At 40.3% G+C, this 24,083-nt stretch overlaps 1 protein-coding gene across 4 annotated transcripts in view; it reads right to left on the bottom strand.

The window, feature by feature from the left end:
• Positions 1-2,746: 2,746 nt before the first annotated feature.
• The window catches only part of DLC1 (DLC1 Rho GTPase activating protein), a 227,662-nt gene continuing 206,325 nt past the window's right edge, over positions 2,747-24,083 (bottom strand). For 2 of the 4 annotated variants that reach the window (XM_017837460.1, XM_017837386.1), the window contains exons 8-19: positions 18,543-18,606; positions 14,344-15,770; positions 13,116-13,292; positions 11,063-11,222; positions 10,629-10,827; positions 9,401-9,403; positions 8,084-8,297; positions 7,560-7,674; positions 6,429-6,650; positions 5,544-5,761; positions 5,237-5,410; positions 2,747-4,708 (exon numbers count right to left, since the gene is read on the bottom strand). In XM_017837460.1, coding sequence (XP_017692949.1) covers positions 4,588-4,708; positions 5,237-5,410; positions 5,544-5,761; positions 6,429-6,650; positions 7,560-7,674; positions 8,084-8,297; positions 9,401-9,403; positions 10,629-10,827; positions 11,063-11,222; positions 13,116-13,292; positions 14,344-15,770; positions 18,543-18,606 — 3,094 coding nt within the window. In that variant the 3' untranslated portion in view covers positions 2,747-4,587. The remainder of the gene's footprint in view (positions 4,709-5,236; positions 5,411-5,543; positions 5,762-6,428; positions 6,651-7,559; positions 7,675-8,083; positions 8,298-9,400; positions 9,404-10,628; positions 10,828-11,062; positions 11,223-13,115; positions 13,293-14,343; positions 15,771-18,542; positions 18,607-24,083) is intronic. The other 2 variants (XM_017837545.1, XM_017837634.1) reach the window with 1 other exon arrangement.

Here is a 24,083-nt window from a genome sequence, read left to right as displayed (position 1 = left end):
GGAAGTGTTTGGCCACTTCTTCCTTTTAGAAGAATCCTTCCTCTATTACACACACCTTGCACACCATCTTAGTTTGGGCTGTGTTATGAATATAATCTACTTCTACTATTCTGCTACTAGCTGTCTTATTTTAAAAAATGACAGTTCTCTAAAGTGACAAGTGTTTTAACTGAGGCCACCCTTTCTCAGTTCCCAATTTCTTCCAACTTTTCTAATAAATGAGGCACAAGCCCTATCAAATCAGAGCCATCTAGACAATATCATCCTGTCTATATGCTTATAACATGCTTATCTCATCATATCATAGAAAATGCTGTTTAATTTGCCTCCCTGGAATACATACATAACTGTACTGGCACTTTACACTCTACCTGTTTTTTGAATAGTAGTATTCTTTCATTCACTGAGAATTCTGTTCCTAAGGCACTTTTCCATTTTTAATGTTATAAAGCCTTAAAAAATACTGTGTGAGTTAGGAGCAACTGTGATATTCAGACCCACCACATCAGCCTTTTATTACATGAACTAACAAAGTGACTAGTAAAACACTAGTACCTGGAGAAGCATACACAACACACTTGCTGCAGGCTTTTTTCTTCTACAGTAAGAAAAAAATGCCAAGCCTATGAAGTAATGGATTTGATTCCCTCTGTGACAGAGAAATCATCCTTATCTGTTATAGGTCTTTCTGGGTTTTGAGTAAATGTTAGAAAAGCAAAGGGCTCTCCCAGTTGTGTGGTAACCTCCCCATGCTGATCTTCATGCTCTTGGCCCATGGGGGGAAGGCACTGCATCTTCTCATTTCAGTGAATGTCCACTTCAATAAAACATAAGACTGTACTCCACAACCTCCAGTGTAATTCTTAAAGACTTGTTAATTAGCAACTACCAAAATAATTGAATTACTTTATTTCCGACACTAGACTGTTTCCTGCTCACAAGGCAGTGCTACCTGACACTTCTTACAAAACTGGTAGCCTGTAAGTCCTATAATCATAACAAATAGTGATTTTTAGGTATGTGTGATGCTTTACGGAAGCTAGGAAGGAATAATTCCAGGGTTTAAGCATGCGCAGTTTTAAATGACTTATGCTCTTGCTGCTTCTCAGGGACAGATTGTCTCACAGTCTTAAAGACCTCTTGCTGTGTGGAAAATGCCTTTTCCTTTCCTTCTGCCTCAAATTTTCCATTAACGATTTTTTATCTCAACTCGTACACCCAATCAACTAGTTTGAACTCTTCTTCTGTGTTTTTATGACCTTCCAATGCTAGTAGACTACATCCCCCTTGTCTAGTGGCCAGATTATGTCTTGAATCTCTCTGTATAAATGTACCCCTTTGGTGCCCTTATCTTTTGATGGAATTTTTTCTTCTTTGAATTCCTTCCCATATTTCATTGTATTTTACTGTCCTTGGATTCAGCTTGCAAGTTCACTTCTCGCAAGCATTCTGGATGCCTCGGAATATAAAGGAAAATACAGTAGGATGGTGCAGAGGAGAGGGGAAAACGAGCAACGCTCAAGTGCTTGGGAGAGTGCTCAGTGCAAAAGGCACATGGATGCAAGCATTGCATCAGTGCCTCACCTTAACCTCTGGTGCTATGCTATTCATCATTTTAGACATTGATACCTTTTCTTGCTAGAGAAATGAAATAGTTCTGGGTTGACAGATGAGAAATAGCTGGAAGTAACTTTTCAGAGATGCAGTCGATGGTTGTATGAACAAGTTATGGTATAACAGAATTAGCATTTTGTCTTCTAAATTTAATGCATTGTTGTGTTAAGACAGTATCACAATTTCATTCTTTATGATTGCAGGACACTGCCTCCAGCAATTTGCAGAAGATCTGTGTATGACATTTAATTTTTGTATATCTTAAGTGGTGTGTGAGAACTAATACCATGACAGCAAGAGGTTTGCTTTTGCTAGACTGTGAAGCAGCATCCCTCAGTGCTCCCTGGGGAATGTAGGGGGAAGTGATAGTGATCAAGACTTTGGGACGCTCAGGAACAGAAAGAATAGGATGATAACTATTGGTATTCAGTTGGTAACTGAAAGGCAGCAGGCCTCCTTGCAGCTGCTCTGTCAGACAGGCCTCACAAATCAAAATCCTCCTTCAGATGCCCAAATTATATTTCTGTTGGCTAAGACTTGAAAAACTTTAAAAAGTTGTTTGAATTAACAGCTGTCTTTGGCTTCATTTTTCACCTTAGTCAGTTGTTTGTATATCCTTCTGGCTCTCACTTTGGCTTCGTTTCACTGCTGTGTGTGCTTTAACTTCCTCCAATTACTTTTACACTTGCATTTTTTAAAGCAAACCTATGACTCCACAACTCATCATGCCTTCATTCTCTCTGTAGAAAATAGGAAAGCAGTGAATTATTTTTCAGTATTGCATACAGCTGCCTATCAAGTAGCAGTCTGCTTCCCACCCTGTTAAATTCAAGAGTTTCCTTTCCACAAGACTGCAACAAACCAAAAGTTTCTTCTTATATTTAAATATACGAAGCTATTGAGTGGGGAATATTCCTGTCCAGCTGTCTGTCATTGCGCAGTCTTGTCTTCCAAAAATTTTGAAGTTGCTCTGGTACCTGCCCTTAACAATACTCAAAATATCAGCCTGGGAGACAGTGGGAGTGGCCATGCAGTTGGCTGTAGCATGTAATGAATGTAAGAAAAACACCTCATCCTTTGGGTAAAAGAGCAGAAGGAAGAATGCAGATTAAAATAAAACTCATTATGCATCTCCAATTTTAAACATTTAATAGTGCACTTATTGAGTATACTCTGTACAGACATCTATAGCAAGTTAAACATTTTCCTTTCTCTCATGTAGATCATGGTCATGTAAAGCACATTTACAATAGAAAACATACTTGAGGTACAAAATCCCAAAAAGAATATCTGAGGTATAAATACAGGTATATTTTAAATAGTCTTTATCATGCTTAATCTATGTTTGACAGTACACTGTGGGCAAGTATACATGTTTACAATAAAATGGTATGTACAACATACAATTTTACAAATTCAAAAGTGTTTGATGTAGAGGAATATACAAGAGTTTCCTACTCATGAGGAACATTGTTACTGGAAGTACTACATTATCTGCCATTATACAAAAATCTTCATCAAAAAGCTTAAAATAATACTGACAATGGTAACAAAGTCTCAGTCAAGATTCCATCTTGCAACTCATTCATACCTTAGCCACAAAATACATTTATCACTTAACACTGCATCTCAAAAGCAAATCTTTACCTTTACAGTAAAACCTACAGAAAGACACCTTTCCAGAGGACCTCAGGACTTCCTGCAGTTCATACAAGTTGATTCTCAAGGAGGGGGAAATATCCCAAAGGGTTTAAAACACAACAAAACCCAAGAAAAAATGGCATCCTCCTTTCTATCCCCAAACATAACCCTCCAAATTGCTCACATCCAGGTTCTGTTCATGTTAACATGCAGCTTTTAGGAAAATGGACAAAGGAGGGTGAGTAAGGAGAGAGTTTGTGTGATTCTCCCTAGCCAAGTCACCCCAGCTGCTACTGCAGGAGTCCTGCCACCTCCCAGCACCATAACTCCAGTGTTGACTTCTTCCTCTTGAGCTTTTAGAATACAGTTAAATATATAAAAGCTCATTAAAAGACTTACAATTAATGCAGGTAGCAGTAAAAGCAATGAACATTTTTTTGGCAAATTATCAACTGATGTTATTGCCTTTCCTCACCATTGCATAGACATTTCATTTCTAAGCTGCTACATTGCTCAGAAGTGTATTTTCTTAGATTTGCTATAGAATTGCTCATCACTCTTAAGAGTTCATCTGGATAAGGAGTGAACAGTAGCCAAAGCAAGCCTCTTGTAACATCTGCTAGGGTTTTTAACAAGATTAGAGTTGAGAAAAATGCAGAACTGGCACATGGGAAGGATGGCCACTCCTAGTCCACAGAGGAGTCCCAATCTAGGTTTAACTGTATCCAGTATACTAAAATCCATTCTGGTTGCCTATCAGTGTACCAGACACATTTCAAATTCAACTTCTTCTATCCTTTCAACCATTAACACACTCATTCACACTTTAATCTTTGTGCAAACCTTTCTCTGCTTATCTCAGTGAGAACACATTGAAGAGTACCAACTATTCCAGTGGATACACCAGTCCCTCAATGCACTACAAATAAAATGACATGAGTATGTACATAAAGCTAAGTATTTCACATGGGAATGATAAGCCTTCATCATATTTCATAATATATTTTGTATTTAAAGACATTTGCTTCTCAGAAGCAATTCAAACCACTAATAGTTCAATTTTTTTTTTAAATTTTTTATTTTTTGCACAGTCCTCTTATGTATTCCAGTCGAGGCCTACACTATAGACCTTATACAGACAGGAAGCAGCTTTAAAGTGTATGGTATGGCCACAGTCCTATAGTAATGCTCACAGTCAAGTTCTCACGCTGTCATCCCTTCATGACATGACCTGCAGATGGTACACAGCCCAGTCTGCAGCCGATGAGTCTCAGTTTTGGGTAATGTCTACATTGCTGAGGTGTAGAGCTCATGGCTGTTCCTCTTCAGTAGTCACCTGGATTTTATTTCCTTGCTCTCAGGACTCTGATGACTAAAAGAGTCTCGTATCTTAACAACTTCGGATGCACACAAGTGCCCAAAAGACTTGGTGTACCAGTCTGGCATGTGGCCCCTGTTGCGTGGAGAAAAAGTCACGATGAGGTAGGTACCAGTAACTTTGCATGCATTTTCTTAGTCAGAATCAAATACATATCTAGCTGGTTAAAAAACGCCCAACTAAGAAATCTTTTTAGTACCACTCACTGCTCAGGTCAGCCTTATTAATACACAGACTTGCTCAAAACAAGTCTGCCACAGTGAGGAAAAATTATGAGAAGTTTGGTCCTCTTTACTAGCTTAATATTAAAATTAACATGTCCTTGCATCCAAATATGACTGTAAGAGGAAGGGGTGGGGTTATATACCAATAAAGATAGTGGAGCACATACTAGAGGCTTCTAATGCCACAAACCACACCTGCTGCTAGATGTGCACTGAAGCCAATTTTCTGTGACATTTCAGAGACCTGCGTGCACACCTTTGAGAAGTGTGTACTACTGGCCAAGCTGAAGTCTGTTGAATCATCAAAATTGTCCACTGACCGTGTTGAAACTATACAAGAAAAGTTACCACCACCAAAGGATAAAGTAGAAATTCCTACCTTAAATCAATTCTGCACATGTAGGTAAGTTTGGATTTTCCTGACCCGCAGGGCTCAATCAGATACCTAGACAGGAGCACATTGACTCTAACACCTGCCACTGGAGCACGGTCGTGGTCCACTGAGGTTGCTAGAAGCACACATGCTCCTTTGGGGAAGTTTGTCCTCCATGTTCTAAGAAAAAAGAAGAAAAACAAAAGTCTTATATTTGACAAACAGTAATTCAGACATCTGACTTCAACTTACATTATAAAGAAATAGGTAAGGCTGTGTAGGATATAAACATCATCGCATGTGAAAGTCTTACCTTAAGACTACGAAGTCCCTGGCTGGGTGAGGTGCCATGCTGTTCTGGACATACTGGTATATATCTGTCTGGCTATCCAAAGGTTCGATTACTTTTGACTCTATAAGATCTTCATCCCAAAGATGCTGCTCTTTGAGTAAACGATTTAAAACGTCCTCTGGTGTAGCTGGGATTTCGATGGTAGTTTTCCATAATCGGAGTGGAGGACCTTCGCATACCTGGGGAAAATTAGTGGAGTCCTCAGTTCCTTACATTTTCTTTTCCTTTCTATTTTAGTTTTGGCTAAATACAGAAAATTGAATACACACACACATATATGTACATATTGTACTCAGCTTGGCATAAGCTCAGACTAAGGTTTGTTTTCCAAACAACCAAAGGCATCTGCACACTGATGTCCAAATTATTTTTAAGTTACAGTTATATACTCCAGTATGGGCCCCCATTAAATTGTGATGCTACAGAAAAATATACTAATTTTCCAAGTTTATTTTTTAAAATTCTAATTGAAACACTTCTCCCTGTGTGAGCTCTGAGCTATGCAAAATTAGAGCTTATAAACTTCTTTCCTACTTCCTGTATAGTGACAGTGCTTGGAGGCCTCACTCAGCTTGTTAAGGCTTTGCATGTGAGTAAAGACATGTAAATTCAATACAGAGAACATTCCTGGGCTGGATAAACAGAAGAACACAAATCAGTGCATGTCAGCTGACTACTTCTGAAAGACATGTTGTTTTTAGATGGTGTGCAACTGTGTCAAAAGATTAAGAGGTTTTTTCCTTAAATCTATCTGCAATGTAAAGATGTGCACTGAACCTTCTGTAATATCCTGTGTCAAAAGTGAGCTAAAAACCAGAGCTGTGGCGAGAATGACAGGGTGCATACCTTCTTGTAGGCCAGCTCTGCTTGCTCTGAGGTGGAGCAGCTGACCCAGCCTTTAAACTTCTCCTTCATCTCTTTGAGCAAGTCATCCACGCAGTCCTGGAGGTAGCAGTGGTAGTCAGAGGGCTCAGTGTTGCTGCTGCCGCCCCGGAGCTCCTCCAGGCTGAGGGGACGCAGGTCCTGCTCTGTGTACGAGTTCCGACCCCTGCTCATTTCTTCAGGTATCTGAGGGGTGAAAAGGGTGAAATAATCCTCCTGCAGCTCTCTCTCCCCATGTCACTGAGTTAGTCTAGCAGTTCAATAGCCACAGAAAGACGGGTATGCTAGTTTTGTAAGTGATGGGTTGCGTATGTGTCAGGTTAAGCACTCAGTGTGAAGAAATGCCAACATTAAGTTTGTGATTTGATTTAACTCAAATTAGTCTCTCTTTTATGGGGTGTCTTATTTTATTCTCTAGAGTATCCCCCTTTGCTACACAACTAGATTCATTCCCACAGCAGTTTATCCTGCAAACTGAAGGAAGGAGGGATCAGTTGTCAGCCGCAAGAAAAGAGACAGGCATGTCTTCAGTTGAGAGCTCTGAAAAGCTTTGATGACAGTGAGGAAAACCAGGACTTGAGACTTGTCTGGTTCTCCATCCCAGGCCCTAGAGGGAGCATGCTTTAGTTCCTACAGACCCTTCAGCCTATGGTTTGACAGTGTCATGTTCCAGGATGCTTTTGTGGCCTGCCTTGCTACCTCTTGGGAATTTAAGTACAATATGAGCACTGAAATTCCTGGAAATAGCTTCTTGCTTTGTAATTAGAGCTGAGGTTCACAGACACTCATGGCTGCATAATAAAAGCTTGAAAATGTATTTCAAATGTAGCTTGGGGGCAACAAAATTGTGACAAACCCCACAACTGCCTCATGATTTTAGAGCACCAGTGACAACAGAACAACTTCCTTTTCTTCTGGCACTATTTCTAATTCATGTATGCACACAGATCAGGATGCAAAGTTTTTTTTAAAAGCTATTTATCACATATTAAACTTCATTAAAATAAAGAGACATTCCTGGCTTTCCATTATACAGCAGATCTAAGACATGTTGGCAAATATTTCACCCATCAGTTTTGCAAACAGGTGTTTTACCTGAAAGAGTTTCTTGCATTCAGCAATCATATGAGCTAGCCCTTGGGTTGCAGCCAGATTTTCATTTAGGTCCTTTTGATCGGGTTTTCCCAGGCTTGGTTTTCTCTGCATCACCCTTCACAGAGGAAAAAAACACAAACATGCATGTCTAGTTATTTAATGTAGAGCAAGAGACATGCTTGGTAAGAAAACATTAAGATTCCCTAATCTACTGGTGATTTAGAGCAGTGCTACCTGGGACTAAATATTGGTATGGTGTTGTCAACTTCTCTTGCTAATCTCTCTGAACCCTTTCTTTGGAATTCCCTCCCCCACCCCTGTTTTTTATCTTCTTATGAGCTTTATTATATTGTAACGAATCTCCAGCAAAAGGCAGGATCCCATAACCATTCTACACCTGTTGTCCCCGAGGTGTCCAAGGTGATCACAGCCGGTAGGGTCAATGCTAGACCGTGCCTGTTGCACATCACTCTTAGCTGTAGTACGGGACCATCAGCAGTGACTCCTGCTCCCCAGAGACATACCTTGGGGAAGAATTCTCTCTTTTGAGAGTGTTCAAGTGGAAGAGGGAAGGTGCTAAGCAGACGGCCAGGTTTGTTGGTGTCATCTGGTTTTCCTTCACTGCAGCTGTGACATCACTCAGGAAATAGAGAAGAATCTGGAGGACCTCCCTGTTCTCATCAGGTAAAAGCATAATGGCAGCCTTGATAGCCTGGAGACGCTGATCCTTTGGCACATCTGCATAATATTAGAAATTCTCTCATCAGCCCATTGATTTTCCACACACACAGCATGAATACATCCCAAAGCAAACTCCAGCTTCAAATATTTGACTCTAGTTTGAAGTGATTTCCTTCAGGATGCATACCATTTGTAGGAAACATGAAGGAATTTTCTTCAACCCACTAGTTTAACTACCCTCAGCTATTTCCTGCCTCACAAGAAATGCAAGCAAGAGGAAGCTGTGCCTAGGCCAGAGTTAATTTTAGATTTAGGTTCAACAGCTACATGCTCCCGCAGATGCACTAAAATGACAGAAGCCTGGAGTCAGGCAGGGAACAAGCAAACACAGTCCAGCCAATTTAGAAATTCTTTGGCTTGCAAAGAAACTTAAAACCTGAATGCATTTTAGAATAGGTAAGTTAATTAAATAAACTGGCTAGCAAACCTTTTCAATAGTGATGTCATAAAATATGCAGAAAGTGCTTTACCAAACACAGAGGGTTACTTTATTGAGCAGATCATTCAAAGTCATGCAGTGGAAAAAGAAAGTCAACGCTGTGAAGTCCCATACCATTAAACAGCTCCTTGGTTACGAACAACAAACAGCCATTGGAAAAATTTGACGTGTGTCTTTATGTAAGGCTTTCTCCTCCAAACTTGAGGGAAACAAAAATGAAATAACCCAGACCAGATCTGCTTCTTATGAAGGGATTTCCAATAAGCCACCTCTGAAGACAACATCAGAGTCTGAGTCCTGGAGCATTTATATCTTCATTAGCACCCCGCCACCCTCACTGCATGTCTTGAAATACATGTGGTGCTACCCAGATATTTAATTGGTATTTGCTTTGTGCTTCAGCAAATTTATAAGGCTAGCAGGTGAGTTTAGAAAGCAGTTTTAAGCAAAAATCCACCGTTCTCCATGCTCTCTCCTCAATCAGCTCAAAGCAAATGTAAGGCACGTGCAGACAATTCCAGTGTGCAGCCTGGAGCACAGCACCAAAGCAAAGGGAAATTTTGTCCTTTGAAGGGAAGCAAAATTTACAGCAGTTTTAAGGCTCTTTGCTTTACACAGAGATAATACTTCCCAACCACCTCTGGGGATTCCTCAGACCTACCGCCTGCAAAAGGAAAGGAACAGATACTGCTGCAATGCTGTGTCAAACTTTTTTGCCTCTAACCCCCAGAGCTGTTGTTTAATATACATGGGAGTGGAGAGTCTGATTAATTTTCTACATAAACCTGCTTGGGAATCCAAACATACAAAAAATGCATGCACTGAAATAATGGTATGTATGTTTTCTTTTTAAACTGTCACCTCTACCTACAGAGCTGTGAAGGAAGTTCCTGTAATGTTTTTTATAACCCTCATCATAAGGAAGGCACACAATACAGCAAGGACTCAAAGAAGGTGTTTTTGCAGTAAGTTCTGTCGTAGCTGTACTACCATGGGAAGAACACATGGGGAGAGAGCTGGGGTGGTGTTAGAAAGAGAAACCACAGGACTGGTAAGATGCCCATAGTGCATCAGTCAGTTTGGACCCCCATGAATGCTTCAAAAAGCTTTGGTTCTGGTCACCAAACATTAATTCACTTTTGGCCATTTTATAAAGTGATAATATTCGCAATGAAACAATGTTGAAAAAAACTTCTGAAAGACAGTATGTTGTTTGAAAAGATCCAGCACAAAATTACCATCTATACAGAACTCAATTTATCTAGCTCACAAGAGAGTGCCTCCCTTGCTGAGTTGAACATGCCATCTCAGAAGGATTGATTATTTTTTCACAAGCATTTATAAACTCTATTCTTTATGTGATTTACTCTAAGCACTTTCTGTTTATGGTACCTATGGGTAAAGCAGCTACAAGTGAGTAACAGAAAAGCTTACAGCTTAGAAGCTGTTTTAAGCAGTTGTGGTGAAGAACAGAAGAATATGAACTATAAGAAAACAGAAATTTTTTGGCAGCCTTGCCAATCCCCTCAAAAGCCTCAAACTCTGTTCATCCAGTGTTTGCTCTGTTTGTTTACTTAGCCATATCAGATATGGCTTATTTTCAAACCATAATATCAAGTATGCTCAAGGAAGAGAAGAAAATTTAGAGCAAGTGATGGAGGATTTGCATTTGTTCCCAAAATAGAGAGAAAGGTGAAATGAAAAGAACTTTTACTATAAATTTTTATACAACTACAATATAAAAAAATCCATTCCTTATGAGGCATCCTGAACTGTAACTTGCTGGAGAAACACAACACGTGTAGTGCCCAGAGAAGCAGTGTTACAAAGTTCCACCCTTGCTACACAAATGACTATTTGGCATCTGCTGCAGAAATCTTATGACTTACATTGGTATATCTGTAAGAAGGTCTCAGAGAGTTTGTTGGTCATGAGAGGCTCAGGGAGATCACGGAAGAATTGCTTTAACATGTCTGCTACATCATAGGCAGACTGGCCTTCGTAGTTGACGCTGTCTGTGGAACTCTCATTCATCTGACGCAAAGCCTGAATTCTTGATTTGACTCCAGACTTCCTAAACAGTCCAACCTAAATATACATATAAAAGTAAACACATTTACAATGAGTCCAGCAAATCTGAAAGGTAAGCATGGTCTTTAGCTTCTTATGTACAGGTTCTAATTTCGTGGCAAGCTTTCCTCACGTTATCTATTTTGTCCTGTTTTGAGTCTTTTTTCAGTCTGACCCAGGAACAGTAAAAATCAATGGAAAGCTGGGCTTTGGGTGCTGCATGCGTGTGGGATGAGAGTACAGCAAAACCCACCTGATCCAGACAGTGGTTGCGGAGGTACCGCATGGCTTGCTGAATGCTCTGTGGAAGAGGCTGCCCTGTGCGCTGGACATTGACTTGCAGTGGTACTCCAAAGACATTTCGGTCTCTATAATCTGGCACCTTTATTCTTTTCATAAATTTCGGTACTGCCCTGTTTAAGAAAAGGGAATGACAAAATTAAATTAAACCTCCGTTGACCATTTATCTTCTGTATTTCCAGTAATTCAGAAAGCAGTGAAAATAAGTGAAACACTTAAAGTAACATGAAAAATAGTGACACTATAAATTATCTAATCCACTCAGGGCTGAGAATGGGGAGAGGATAGAAAACAGTTTCTCTAAGAGAAAGGCTTGACATTTGGGGCAGTATGCTGACTCTAAGTATTAATGTGGTGCTACTCCATCAATATTAGTAGGATGAAAGCTACAGGGTAAAACTGCAGGGGCCAGATCGAATTGCAAGAAAGTCAAAATAAATCCTGTGGTCAGTGACCCCTTATAACACTGCTTCTTTAGCTTTTGGGAAAGATGGGCATTTGAACAATGAGCTTTTGTATGTCAACTACTTGTTCTGCAAAGTCCTCAAACTGGGTCCACCACCCACCAGTGTGCAGAACAGCAGGAAACTGATGTAATACATTTGAGTTTGTCAGCTAAAAACTTCAACTCTATAAACAACCCCTTTGAGGGACCCCCCTCCTTGTCAGCCGGTGACTTTTGCTACCCCCACCTCCCATTCCAGTTTCATTGAGAGGCCTTTCCATCTGCCTATGACTCCAAGGAAAAAGTTACTAAATACAAAAGAATGACTTAACCCTGGGGTCCCCAAGAGTATTGGTTTCGTAAAGGGAAAAAAAGACATTAAAATGTGAAAATATTGAGATCATTTTCCTAAACAAGAAGGAAAGCTAGTGTCCAGTGCAACAACTAATAGGACACAGTAGCACTGGAAAACAGGGAGACCTATTTAACATTTCAACATACAGTACAGCTATACAAATGCTGCATTGGGTTTACAGCTGACAAATCTGTTATATAGCAAAACAGAACCAATTTGTACTGCTGTATAGTTAAGTTTAGGGCATTATTGATACATGTATGAATAATACTTGCTTTGTCAAAAAACATGCCAATGGAATGTGAAAAAACACATTGCGATCTCCACTGAGAATCTGAAGCATGCAGGGATAACTGGTCAATACTTATTTCTGTCTTTCAGAACAAACAACTTCTGTATTTAGAAAGACTGACATAATAACAGCCTTTGAACAGGAGGTACTTTGATGCTGAAGCTAAATACTCTCTATGACTCCTGGGGAAGGGAGGAGGCTGGCCTGTGGTAGGGACAAGAAAAATTTTATTTGCTCCTTTTCATCCTGAAGGTTACACGGGCTGTACTGCAGATACAATAATAAAAGAGCTTTCTATTTCATTCTTCCAACAAAAAATATTCAACTGGGTTACAAACACCTGGCCACAGCAAAAATTGCTGCCTACAAAGAACTCTGTGGTTCTCCAACCTTTCTTTTTCTCTCCATCTCTTTGGCAAGCTAACTGCCTTAAAAAGGCTCATGAGATAACAGAATTAAAGAAAATTTGTATTATTTAATTACATAATTACTTAAAGAAAGTAATGCAAATATTTTAACATAGCTGAAGAAAAGCAAGCATATTAAGATCAACTGCAATTTGTGCCACTGCTTGCTAACTGACTCAATAAACAAGTAGTCCTTCTTTTGCTATAGATAGTGGACATTTTCCTGCTCAGAATGCTGGTCTGTACTTCATTGCTTTTTTTCTCTCACAAGCCCCCTATAAACACACTTCCCAAACCTAATAAGATTACACTTACATAAAAGGTTAGTGATTTTAGCCCTGTCTTAGAAAACCAGAAGTCACTGTCAGCATGGGCTGGAAGATAAAGTGCAAATATGGAAAAAGAGGGATGGAGGGATTAATCGCCTCTTTCCAAAAGTTGCTTGGGATAAGCAAAACTGTCACGCTCATATGATAGGCCTCTCTATACACAGCGCTGTGTCCTTACCAGCTGAAACCATGCTTGTTGGAAGGCGTGTACTTCTCCAGGAGAGCAGTCAGCTTCAGGAGCGAGTACTTCTGCAGCAGGTTCATCTGTGCCACGGACTGGCAGTTGATCTGCAGTGATGCTGAGCTGAGGCTGGGCCGGTGGGAGCTCTGGAAGCTGTGCCACCTCAGCTTGTGCCTGTGGAGAAGATGGGAGACAAAGCAAGGACAGGTTACTGAAACATCTCTGCAAGACACGCGCAGGAATTACTGCAAATGTACTGCTGAGCTCCCTGCCCTTGGCGGTCACATTCTTTTTAGATTTCAAAGGCATCAGCCGGCAGCATCTCTGCTTCACCCAGTGATGCAGCATGTGCAGGTGCTTCAGATGGGAATGCGCACACTGAGCTGACCCACAGCTTGGTGCTAGCTACACGGTCTTGCTCTATCAGATATCCTCTAAGAGCTCCAATACCCTTTTCCCAAAGCCCTTGCAGTATTATGGCAGTGGGAATCTAAAAACTCCATTAAGAAAAAATGGCATGAATTTTTAAGACACATCAAATAGGAACTAAGCACTTCGAAAAGTCCCATTAAGTTATACAAGCAGCTGTAGATGACTAAATGACAGCAGAAACCAGGCCCTACATGATTTGCACCACTTTTAAAGGAGAATGGGAAACAAAGCTAGAAAGAATTCAACTCCTTGCCCTACTACAATACAAAATAGAGTCATCCATCCAAAATCCCAGCAGAAACTGGAAGTCATTGGAAATCCCACTGTGCTACAGCAATCTAGAGAAAGTAAATAAGCCTTATTTTCCCTACACATTTAATGCCCTAGCATGCTACTAGAAACAGCCTGCTACTGAAACATTCAATTTTTTGAAACAGTCTAAAAGACAAGGCTTTTACTACACACTGACACAAACCAGACCATACTTACTCTTGGTTCTCCTAGCCAACTTAAAAAGTGATTAATATTACTTGATTGCCCTCCCTTCCTACCCACCATTTCAGTTTAAAGAATTACTGTCCCCCCAGACCACCTCAACATTGCTTTTTCAATGATGACTCAGGCTGAACATACAAACATACAGCTATGAAATGTGGGAATCACAAAGTGTTGCACAAATACTTCCCTTGCCTGTAATTGTTTTGGGAAGCAATGGGAACAGCCTGTGTGAGTGCTTGAACCTTTAACTGAGTGTGGTGCAGCTACTATAGAGCCACTTGGGTTGTGATCTCACCTGCTGGACCGCGTCAGCGATGCGCCCACCCCAGAGTCCCTCCTGTCCTGAATCCCCGTGGGCTCTTCCGTTTCATTCAGTGAATTCCCTGTACTGTCAAGGTCACTTGGTGTTGTTCGATCATTATCTACATCGAGGTGGATCTGCTTTGGAGAGGAAGGACATGGGGAGATGGAGTCGAGAGCTGAGTCAGAGTCCCCTTCGTCTGAAAACTTCTCTGACCACTGGTTTACTATTCTCTGCATCCCTTTGACATGGTACAGGATGTCATCTAGTTCTGGGAATATGTCTTCATTTTCGAGGTCAGCCAGGTCGCTTGCACTGGAATACAGGATTGATCCTGGCACGTTGTCGTAAATACTCAGGCGACTGCTCACTGAACTAGAGGAGTTGCGCCTTTTCCCCATGCCTAGCTCTTTGGAACTGTCGCCACTGTTTTCCCTCCGAAGGGTGAGGTGGCCATGTCCATGGAAACTCCCTGTCCTCCAGTTCACAGAGGTGTTGCTTTCTGTTGGGGAGAAGTTGCCGTTGGAGAGTGCTTTGGGAAAAGTGCCAGGCTTATGATCCTCAGGGATAAAAAACACGGTGTCTTCTGCAAAACTGCCCCGGTTCTTGAAGTTCTGCTCCATCACATCGCTGAATGTTGACTGGTTGAAGGGGTCAAAGCCTTCCAGGTACATACCCACTCTTTTATTGTACGCACTGAGGCTGCGTGTTCGTGTGACAGGACTGGGTGTGCTGACGGCACTGCTTGTCTCAGACTGGCTGCTGCTGCTGCTGGTCTGGGTGGAATTGGAGACACTCCTCTTTCGTACCATAGGGAAGCTGATGTGATTGCCATTGAGGGCAGAAATCTCCACGCAGTTAAGCTGTTTCAGTTTATCTTCATTGATACCCTCTTGCAGGATGGGCCCACTAATTATCAGCCCAAGCTTTGAAGGAGCTTTGCTCTTGCCATGGTGAGAACTCTTGATTTTTAGGCTCTCCATTCTCTTGAGCAGGCTCTTTGTTTTGGACTTGGTGTTCTTCTCATTAGCTTTTGTATTGAAGCTGAAGCTATTCAGTTCCCTGGGTGAGGGCAGGCTGCTGAATGAGTCATCGTTGGTTACAAAATTGCTCGATGAACAAACGCTCACAACAGAATTTGTCCTGGTAGTAGATGCCTCGCTCTGCAGGGTTGGTTGGTGGCTGCTGGTGCTGCTGATGCTCAGAATAGAAGCCACTTCCTGGCGTTCACTGAGGTCTGTGAGCACGCTCTCCCGGCTTGCTGCATTAGTAAGGTGAGGAGCTTCCGGGGAGGGGATATTCAAGTCTGGTTTTGGAGGGAACACATCAAACTCTTCAAGCCTCGACCACCTCTTGCTGTCCCTCTGAAAAGTCCATTTGCCACTTATTGCACAAGGTTCATCTTCATCTGAATCTTCACTCTGCAAAGAAGAAGAATCCTGAAAGTACTGCTTGCAAACTGCTCAAACAGCAAAGGCGGTTGCATTTAAATACAATGTCCACTGAACTGCTTTAAACATGACCTTGTTCTCACTGAATTTAAAGTGAAAACAGTCTTTTACTTCAGGGAGAGGAAGATTCGGCCATAAAGCCTTCCATGGGAAAAGATAACATGGTACAGGCAACATATTTTAACAGTTTTTAAATACAAAAGATATACCCTTCAAAAAAAGAAACAACGCAATCTGCTTTAAATTGCTCTTTTCTAAAAACCGTAGTATCCATATACTTTCAATTAATTGGTCACAGTGGATAGCCCACACACCAATGGAAATTCCTGACATGCATAAAATTTTACACTGGAGTCAGTCAGGGGTTGGGGTGCCTCTGGACTCTCTCCAAAGTTTCACTCTGTTGATAGTGGCTATGTGTTTATACTCCTCTTTGCAATTATGAGATGTTTCTCATACATTCTGAATTGTAGTGGCTTAATTCCTTACCCATTCGGGAAGTCTAAACAGCCTCCTCACTGTGACTAATGAGACAGCAAAGGAAGCTCTTGCACTGCAAGAGTGTGATGGCTCCAGGCTCTTACCTGGTCCACTCTTCCTCCCACAGACTATCAGCTAACATTTTAAGAATGTTCTGCGAAGTCTCTACTTCAGTCTCGCTTCAGGCAAACTTTAACACTTGTAGATAGTGAGCAGCAAGAGCTCACTGACAGTATAGCACGTAAGTAAATTGTAAATAACATGTTTGATGTATGAGTAATGCTTAGAGTACAATTACACACACATCACTTACGCCTACAATCTTTTCATCGAAATACTGACAGGGAATGATCCTGACATATTTGGTCTTCCATGTATCTGGAAAATTTCACGTTGGAAGAATAAAACAATGAAGAAATTTTAATATGATACCATGAAGCCACAAAATAACCTTTGGTGTTCAAAGTAGGGAACACTAATTGCCACCCAGCTCCTTGAATTTCACTTCATTTGTTTAATTTACTTTAATTTAAAAACAAACACACATGCAATCTCTGAACTGTAACTATTTGTGTGCCAGGAATACAAACATTTCTTCTCTGAAAAACAAGTAAATTATTCATATATCAAGTATTTTATACATGCATATTTTAGATCCTGATCATATCCTAGTTTTTCCTTTAAATAGAACATTAACTCATGAAAAAAAGTGATATACTGTATTTATTTTTTATGACCAAATAAACGAGACACAGAGTAAGCATAATTTTCTTTGTTTCCCCACTACTACAAACTACTTATGTCCATGACATAAAAACAAACAAATGAAAAAAACCCTGCTTTCTTATTTAAAGTTTTCAGGAGGAAAAAAGTCACCTGAAACTGCCAGTGGGTAATAATGATGGTTTGGTGGTGAATGTGACTTAATTGGAAAAAAAAAAAAAAGGTGATCTTAATTTGCAAACAAGTCAGCGCAAACATAAAGAAATATATGCTTCTGCCAGCACAGTCTTCCCCTAGTGTTAAAGAGCTTTAAAGGCTAAGTACTGATTTAATTGGCTCCAACAACAAAAGGGAATAGAAACCAAATCCATCTGCCAGAACATCAGTGGTGAACGAAAACCAAGAAGGACTGAAACAAAAGGTAACACCCAGACTCCAGAAGATCTGAGGCTTGGACCTGAAGTCAGGTCTGGTCTGACCTCTTAACATCAATACTGATCATTCCAGTGTTATAAAGGTTCAGGAATGAGAAATCTTCTGGCAGTCATAAATGGCAATCCAGCTGTCTACCCCTACTTTTAAGGAGTTCCTACATATGCCACCTCAGAGTGTTATCTTCTGGAGCTTGGATGCTGTTCCCAACATACCACAAACAGATAGGGAAAGAGGGGATTAATTCCTGGTAAACAACCTCAGAGCATTTGTATGCATTCTTGTTAAGGGTAGGGCAGCATTGTATTGCCTTAGTCATCTTTATCTGCAGTTGTCATATCCCAGGGGATGGTATCAATTACTGATCCCTCCTAGGACACACACATAGTTTTAAGACAGCTATTGATTGGTACCTTACTTGCAAACCCCAACAACTTAGCTTTCTGTCAGCACTCCCTTACTGAAATTACAGTAGATGCTCTCTTATTTCTCACCATGCTCCACAGGGATCCTGAAGATTCAGTAAACACTTTTAATTCCTGCTGAGCTCCTTGGAAACACGCAAACTTTCTAAAAAGGTAGCTGTTCTATTGTGTAAATATATTGGAAAGGAAACAATATGCCCAGTTTTTGTTTGCAGGCCAAGCACAGTCTAAATGATCCTGTTTATATCATAATAAAATAAAATAATACAATTCTAACGCGATGGCAGAGAACCAAAACTGCAGATGATGTCAAAGACGGTGTTCTAACATTAAGGTGAGCTCATCGTGGCCATCAAGCGCTTTTACAATCCTACTTGAGTGCAGGCAATAGGCTACAACACAGACAACCTCATTGGCAGGCAGAGAAGCCCAGTGCCTTTTAGACTGGAAGCAGCATCCCGAGGAAAAGTTTGCTAGACAAATAACCTTTATCCACAGCCAAGCCCTGCAGTTTTCACAGTGAGAACACAAAAACAAACGTAAGCAGAGTTTTTACTGTGTGTCCTTGCCAGGTTCTACTCAGGTGTTATCCTAAGCTGCAGCTAAGCAATCTGCTAGATGGGTTTTTTTTTCAGTTTTATTAATGCACAATGCTGTAACAGAAGAACTTAAATGAACTTACCCTTTTCCTGTGGGGACTAATTTCTAGCTTCATCACTGCACATTTGTTTAAAGTATTTAAGCGCCTGCAAAGAGCAAATGAAACCATATTAAGAGAACACTCCAGTGTTTTGACACAGGCTATTCCAGTTCAAAGCTTTTGTTAAGGCTGTCCCCAAACTGCTCTGCATACAAATAGCCACAAGGAGAGTTTCAATTAGAGCCCTAATTGTACTTAACTATTAACCCATTACATTTGGCTGTACTCTAACTTCAGAAGGAGGAATAGATGACTGCTTGTCACAATTACCTGAATCAAAGTAAAGAGAAGTTAATGGAAACTCAGACTAAGTTGAGAAGTGCATCACATCCTATGAATTGTAATAATTACATTTGTTCTAAATAGCAGACATCTGAACCCTTAAACAACCAACCTTGACAAACTGAAAATAACAGAAAAGGCTTCTTATTCGACACTGTATACATGCGACTGTATTAAAAAATCATGCTGCTTTAACATTGTACTTTCTAAGCTAAAACTTCCCAGAGGAAAACTTATTTTAGACTTATTAGCTGTCTATTCTGTTTTTGAACAATGATTATTTTCAGTACAGTCCTGGGACAAGACAACTTGCTGGTTTAAAAAACAAACCACCAAAACACAGACCTGATTTTTCCTTTCTAAATTGCAAGGTTCTTTTATACATAAAAATATTTTTCTGAAGGACTAAAATTCAAACCAAAATAAATTGCTGCAGAGACAACAGTTAACCAGACTCATCGTGAAATGTGATAGCAGTCTGGATGCATATCTTGAAGTACTGTATGAATTCATATAAGGATTCCTCTATTCCTCAAGTGAGCTAATGATCTGGTACCCCTAAAACAAACAAAAAATCTTTCTTCTCACCTCTGTCCCAGATGCTCACTGTGCAGGACTGACCACAGACAGCTTAAAGCAGAGCAAAACTTGGCACTGTTCATCACATAGCTCCATGGCAGGTTAGGCCCAGCTAAGTGCAGGCTGCTGTGGTCTCCTGCCCTTCTCCACACCCTTGCCTTCCCCAAAACTGCTACACTGGGACATGGTTCAGCTAAAACCTGTACTGGTAAAGTGTGGTTAAAGAAATACTGATGCTATGGCAAGGCAACGGGCAGAAACAGGCTGGGCACGATGCAGGAGGCAGAAAAGCTGAAGCAGCAGCTTCATGGAAGTGATGGTTTAGTCCCCCGTGTCAATACTTCCACTCATGAGGCTGTACTGTTGGTAGCATGAGGAGACTAACCAAACTGAAAATTAATCTTTCGATATTGGGGTTGAATTTCCCCGAGGTCAGTCCCCAGAGCTACGTGAAGAGTTGTGTGTGCAGGGAAGAGGCAGAAGAGCAGGACCGCTCTTTTCCTTCAAGTGGACCACAGCTAAATTCAACAGCAGCTTTAAAAAGACTAATTAATTCCAAAGTAAGTTATGTAATTTTCACATAATAATTCGTTTGAGCAAAGTGTAAAGAAGAGACTGTATCTGCAGTTTTGAAAAACTAAAACAACAACAGAAAAAGAAATGCTGACTTGCCCTGTTGCTTCAGAGGAGTATTTTCAGATTCATGAAACTTGTAACTTTAATCTAGAAAATGCGTGCACAGAGGATGAATTACTAGTTTCTTCTCTTTTCCCTTGCCTTTTATGCATGGGATTGGTTGCAGATGGTATTTACACAGGGCTTGATCCTGAAGTCATCAAAGAAAATGGGAAAGCTCCTACTGATGCTTTTGCAGCAGTCATGAAGTGAAAAAGAAAAGGCAGTTTGATCTATAATTAGACCCAGCCACAACACAGCAGAAAAGAAGAGAAACAGGAAGAAATGCCATGGGTCAAACAGTAGGGCAGTGGCAGGTTAGAAAAGTTATGCAGATCTCTCTATTTTCATCTTTGCTCTGACTTTAGAAGGCAAAAGGCTCAGTCTTGCTGGCTGCAGCTGGTGAGTACATGCACCCACACATGTCCAGTGAATTTCAGAGGAATAGTATTTACAGTGCAGATGAAGGGTGAATGTCCCATCTATGTGCTACACAACAAAACTGTTTTTTTTTTTTTTTTTTCCAAGAGGCCCTGCAGCATCAGAAAGCTGTCTCCCTCTCTTTGCTATAACCATGTTCTCCTCTCAAATTCTTGGACCTCAAGACCAGGGAATATTAAACTGGCTTCAGTTCTACATTGTGTAATAATTTACAAATTTCACAGTGTTGCAACCTTTGACTTATGCAGAGAGAAGTTATCACTGAATCCCTGGATCAGGCTTTATCTAGCTCCAGCCTGTCTGACCGCTAATAAAGACAATCTCTGATTTCACAGAGATTACATCCCCAGACTTTCCTCCTACTCAAATAAACCCCTGAAATAGTTGGAAAAACACAGAGCAAAGACCTCTGTTTCCACAGAGGGTATTTAAGAAAAAAGATCTCCCAGTACACATCTCACAAAAATTAGTATGAAGGTAAGATAAGGTAAACCCCCATGAGTGAAGTCAAATACAATAGCAGTGACGCAAATAGTCTCTGTTACACATCTGACAGTTTCCCCTTTAAAATCTAGATGCTCTGCAGAAATTGCCTCAAGTCTTCAACTTTCATTATATACATCACACATTCTGCTTCAACTTCTGCTCAAATTCAGCAGTGCCCAGGTTCTTGAACTATAAATCACTGAAAATGCAGTGCAAGACGCAAAATTGCCTTCCAAGCACATTAGCGAGTCTGCAAAGTTAAGATTATAGAATTTAGGCATTGCCAGGATGAGATTTTCCTATCCAACTGTAATTAACCTTTGCAATACTTTTACAGCATATATTCACAAATTCATTTTCTACAGATCTCATCAAATTGATGCTTTTTAATGAACCACAATTTTCTCTTCTGGCTCTGGACCTTCTCCTTTAGTAATTCCATTCCCAGTTATAAATTCAATTTATCATTTCCCTACTGACATTCAGCAGGCCTGCCTCATTCTTTAGCTCTGTCTTATTCTGTCCAAACCTGTCTCAATGACACCTTCCTGAAGACAAGATGGGAGATGGAGGGACGGGGCAGGATTGCTGCAGACAGCAGTTACAGCTGTTTTACCGTCTGGCTGTCTCAGTCTCAATTTCAACAATGCCTCCTACCCTGGCCACTTTTTAGATGACTGTCTGGATGACAAGATAATATTCTTTCCCATCATTTAGACAAATGCCTTTGAGTCAGCCCTCTCTCTATACATCTTCACATCCAGATGGTATCTTACTCCCATGGAGCATTCTATCTCCAAGACATCACTTTTCCTCACTCTCACTGTACTCCTACCCAGGCTTCTTCACCTGGACTCTACAAAACCCTTCCTCCTGAGGGTGACTGATGCAGCAGGGCCTGCCTCTCAGTCCCAGACCCCGAATTGAGACTGGCCCATATCAGCCCTGAGTGACAATTACACTGGAAGCCTGAACCTGCTGCGCCCAAAACATAAGGCACTGGAGCTTCTCTCAGAAATGAGTAAATGATGCATTTTTCCCAGTCTTCTCCTCAGAAATGGCCAAACTAGTGTAGTCCAAACTTCTCTTAAGAAATGCAGCCTGAACAAGACATTCACTACAAAAAACTAAAGTGTGAACAGATAACTTCTAAATTAAAATATGAGTTTATGATGTGAAGTCTTTTTTTTAACCTGGTACTAGTCAGTGGTATGTTGGCTATAACCCCGGGTAATTAATTTTGTTCTCACTAACAGGAGAAATTCTCACCCCATGCACCAACTGTATGATCTACCTCTAAAGATTAAAATATTTTCTTGATGAACTTATACTTGTAATTTTCTCTTATAGGGCAAATTCCAGCTCCATCATACCTGTAACTAACTAATGATACAAGGGCTTTCTTGTCTCACTGGACAGCCTCTACGTTGGCTCCTGGGGTTCATCTGCATATTCTAACCTGCAAAGGAGGCCAACTCTCCACAAACAAAATTATATGAGCAGTGAACGCTGCTCATGCAAATACATTACGATTGATTTCTCGGGTGAGAAGTCCTGATGATAAAAGACTTAAGAAACCTCTCACGTATATACTGTGGCAGTTTTCTAGCTATGCATAAGGAGATTAAAGAGGACTTCCATCATGGTTTGCTATGTATTTTGTACTTAGCAACAACTTCTAGGATAGAAGCATGTTTCAGTACTTAGTTTCATCAGCACATGATGCAGCCAGTTATCCTTCAGAGAAAAATTCCCAGTCATTAATCTACATAAAGTCTTATGAAATCAAGGCCAGCAATGGTTTGCACAGTCACTACCGGAAACATCCTAGTAGGGTCATCACTCTTATGTTTTTAACCCTATATTTCATTGTAAGATCAATAAATGACATTTCTTAACCATCTGTCTTCTGCTGTTACAGAGTGCCATATGCTATCTCTTTAAATCAAGTCTCAAGCTGCTTTTCACTTGAAATTCTTCCATAAAAAACTTAATGGGGTGGATATTGATACTGTTTCCATTCAGAAAGGAATGTGGTAAAACATTTACTAATAAGCTGGTTTTAAAGTTATGTTAATTTTCTTACGTACATTAATAAGAGTATGAAATAATAATTAACAATACTATTCAGATGTAAACTATCATCTAAAATGCTTCAAACTTAAAAAAGAAATCCCTGTCACTGTGATTTCTATAGTCTTTTTAAAACAGTTTTTCACATACAGTAATCAGAACAAGGTAATTAGAACTGCTGGCAGAACACTGCCTGTTATACAGAAAAGCAGATTCTCAGCACAGACCACTTACTATTTTGTTACCATCCACTCAGTACACTGCTCACTTAGCTCTGTGCTGAAAGGGCAAACAACTCCCAAACTATTCTGATTTTCAGTCAAGAAACAGTGATAGACCTAAGGTTGTGAAACAGTTCTTTTACTGAGTAAACCCTTTACTGTTTACACACTGACCATAGCATGAGTCAAAATAAACCCAGGCTGCAGGCAGAAAGGCAGCATTCCAAAGTATGTGCTTCCCCATGTTTTTTAATGAGCTTTGCAAAATTAAACAAGGAGGTGTAGAAAAAAAAAGTCTAAAGGTGGAAATGTGGTAATGTACTGCTTTTGTCTAACACAAATGGTAAAGGGCCAAATTCAGACATCTGAGACGATTAACTGAATTGCTTCAGTTTCATTTTGAGGTGGGAATCTCAATGTTTCTGGAGAAACTTTAGGGTCAGTTTTAAAGCTACCTTGTAAAAGATAACTCTGATGTATAAGCCACAGGCTTCAGAATGACACAGTTCAGCCTTTAAAATCTTTTGTCTCAAGCTACAGTGGTAGCTTGTCTCAAGACTGATAGTTTCCTATGCATATTACACAGAAAACAATCTGAAGATGAAAGTGGTTCTTTTACAATTAGCAGCCTTATTACAGACTTTCTATGTTCACGAAACAACTATATACACATATAATTTTGGTTTTCTCACCCTTCTAAGAAGACTTGCAGTGTAGACTTCCATTGGACACAGATCTTTTTACTGTCCTCTATGTTCAGAAAAAG

The sequence above is a fragment of the Lepidothrix coronata genome, unplaced genomic scaffold (assembly GCF_001604755.1).
Source record: "Lepidothrix coronata isolate B3197 unplaced genomic scaffold, Lepidothrix_coronata-1.0 Scaffold0, whole genome shotgun sequence".
Classification (NCBI taxonomy): Eukaryota; Metazoa; Chordata; class Aves; order Passeriformes; family Pipridae; genus Lepidothrix; species Lepidothrix coronata.
Note: the sequence above shows the minus strand (reverse complement) of the source record. Positions and strands in the feature narration are given on the sequence as shown.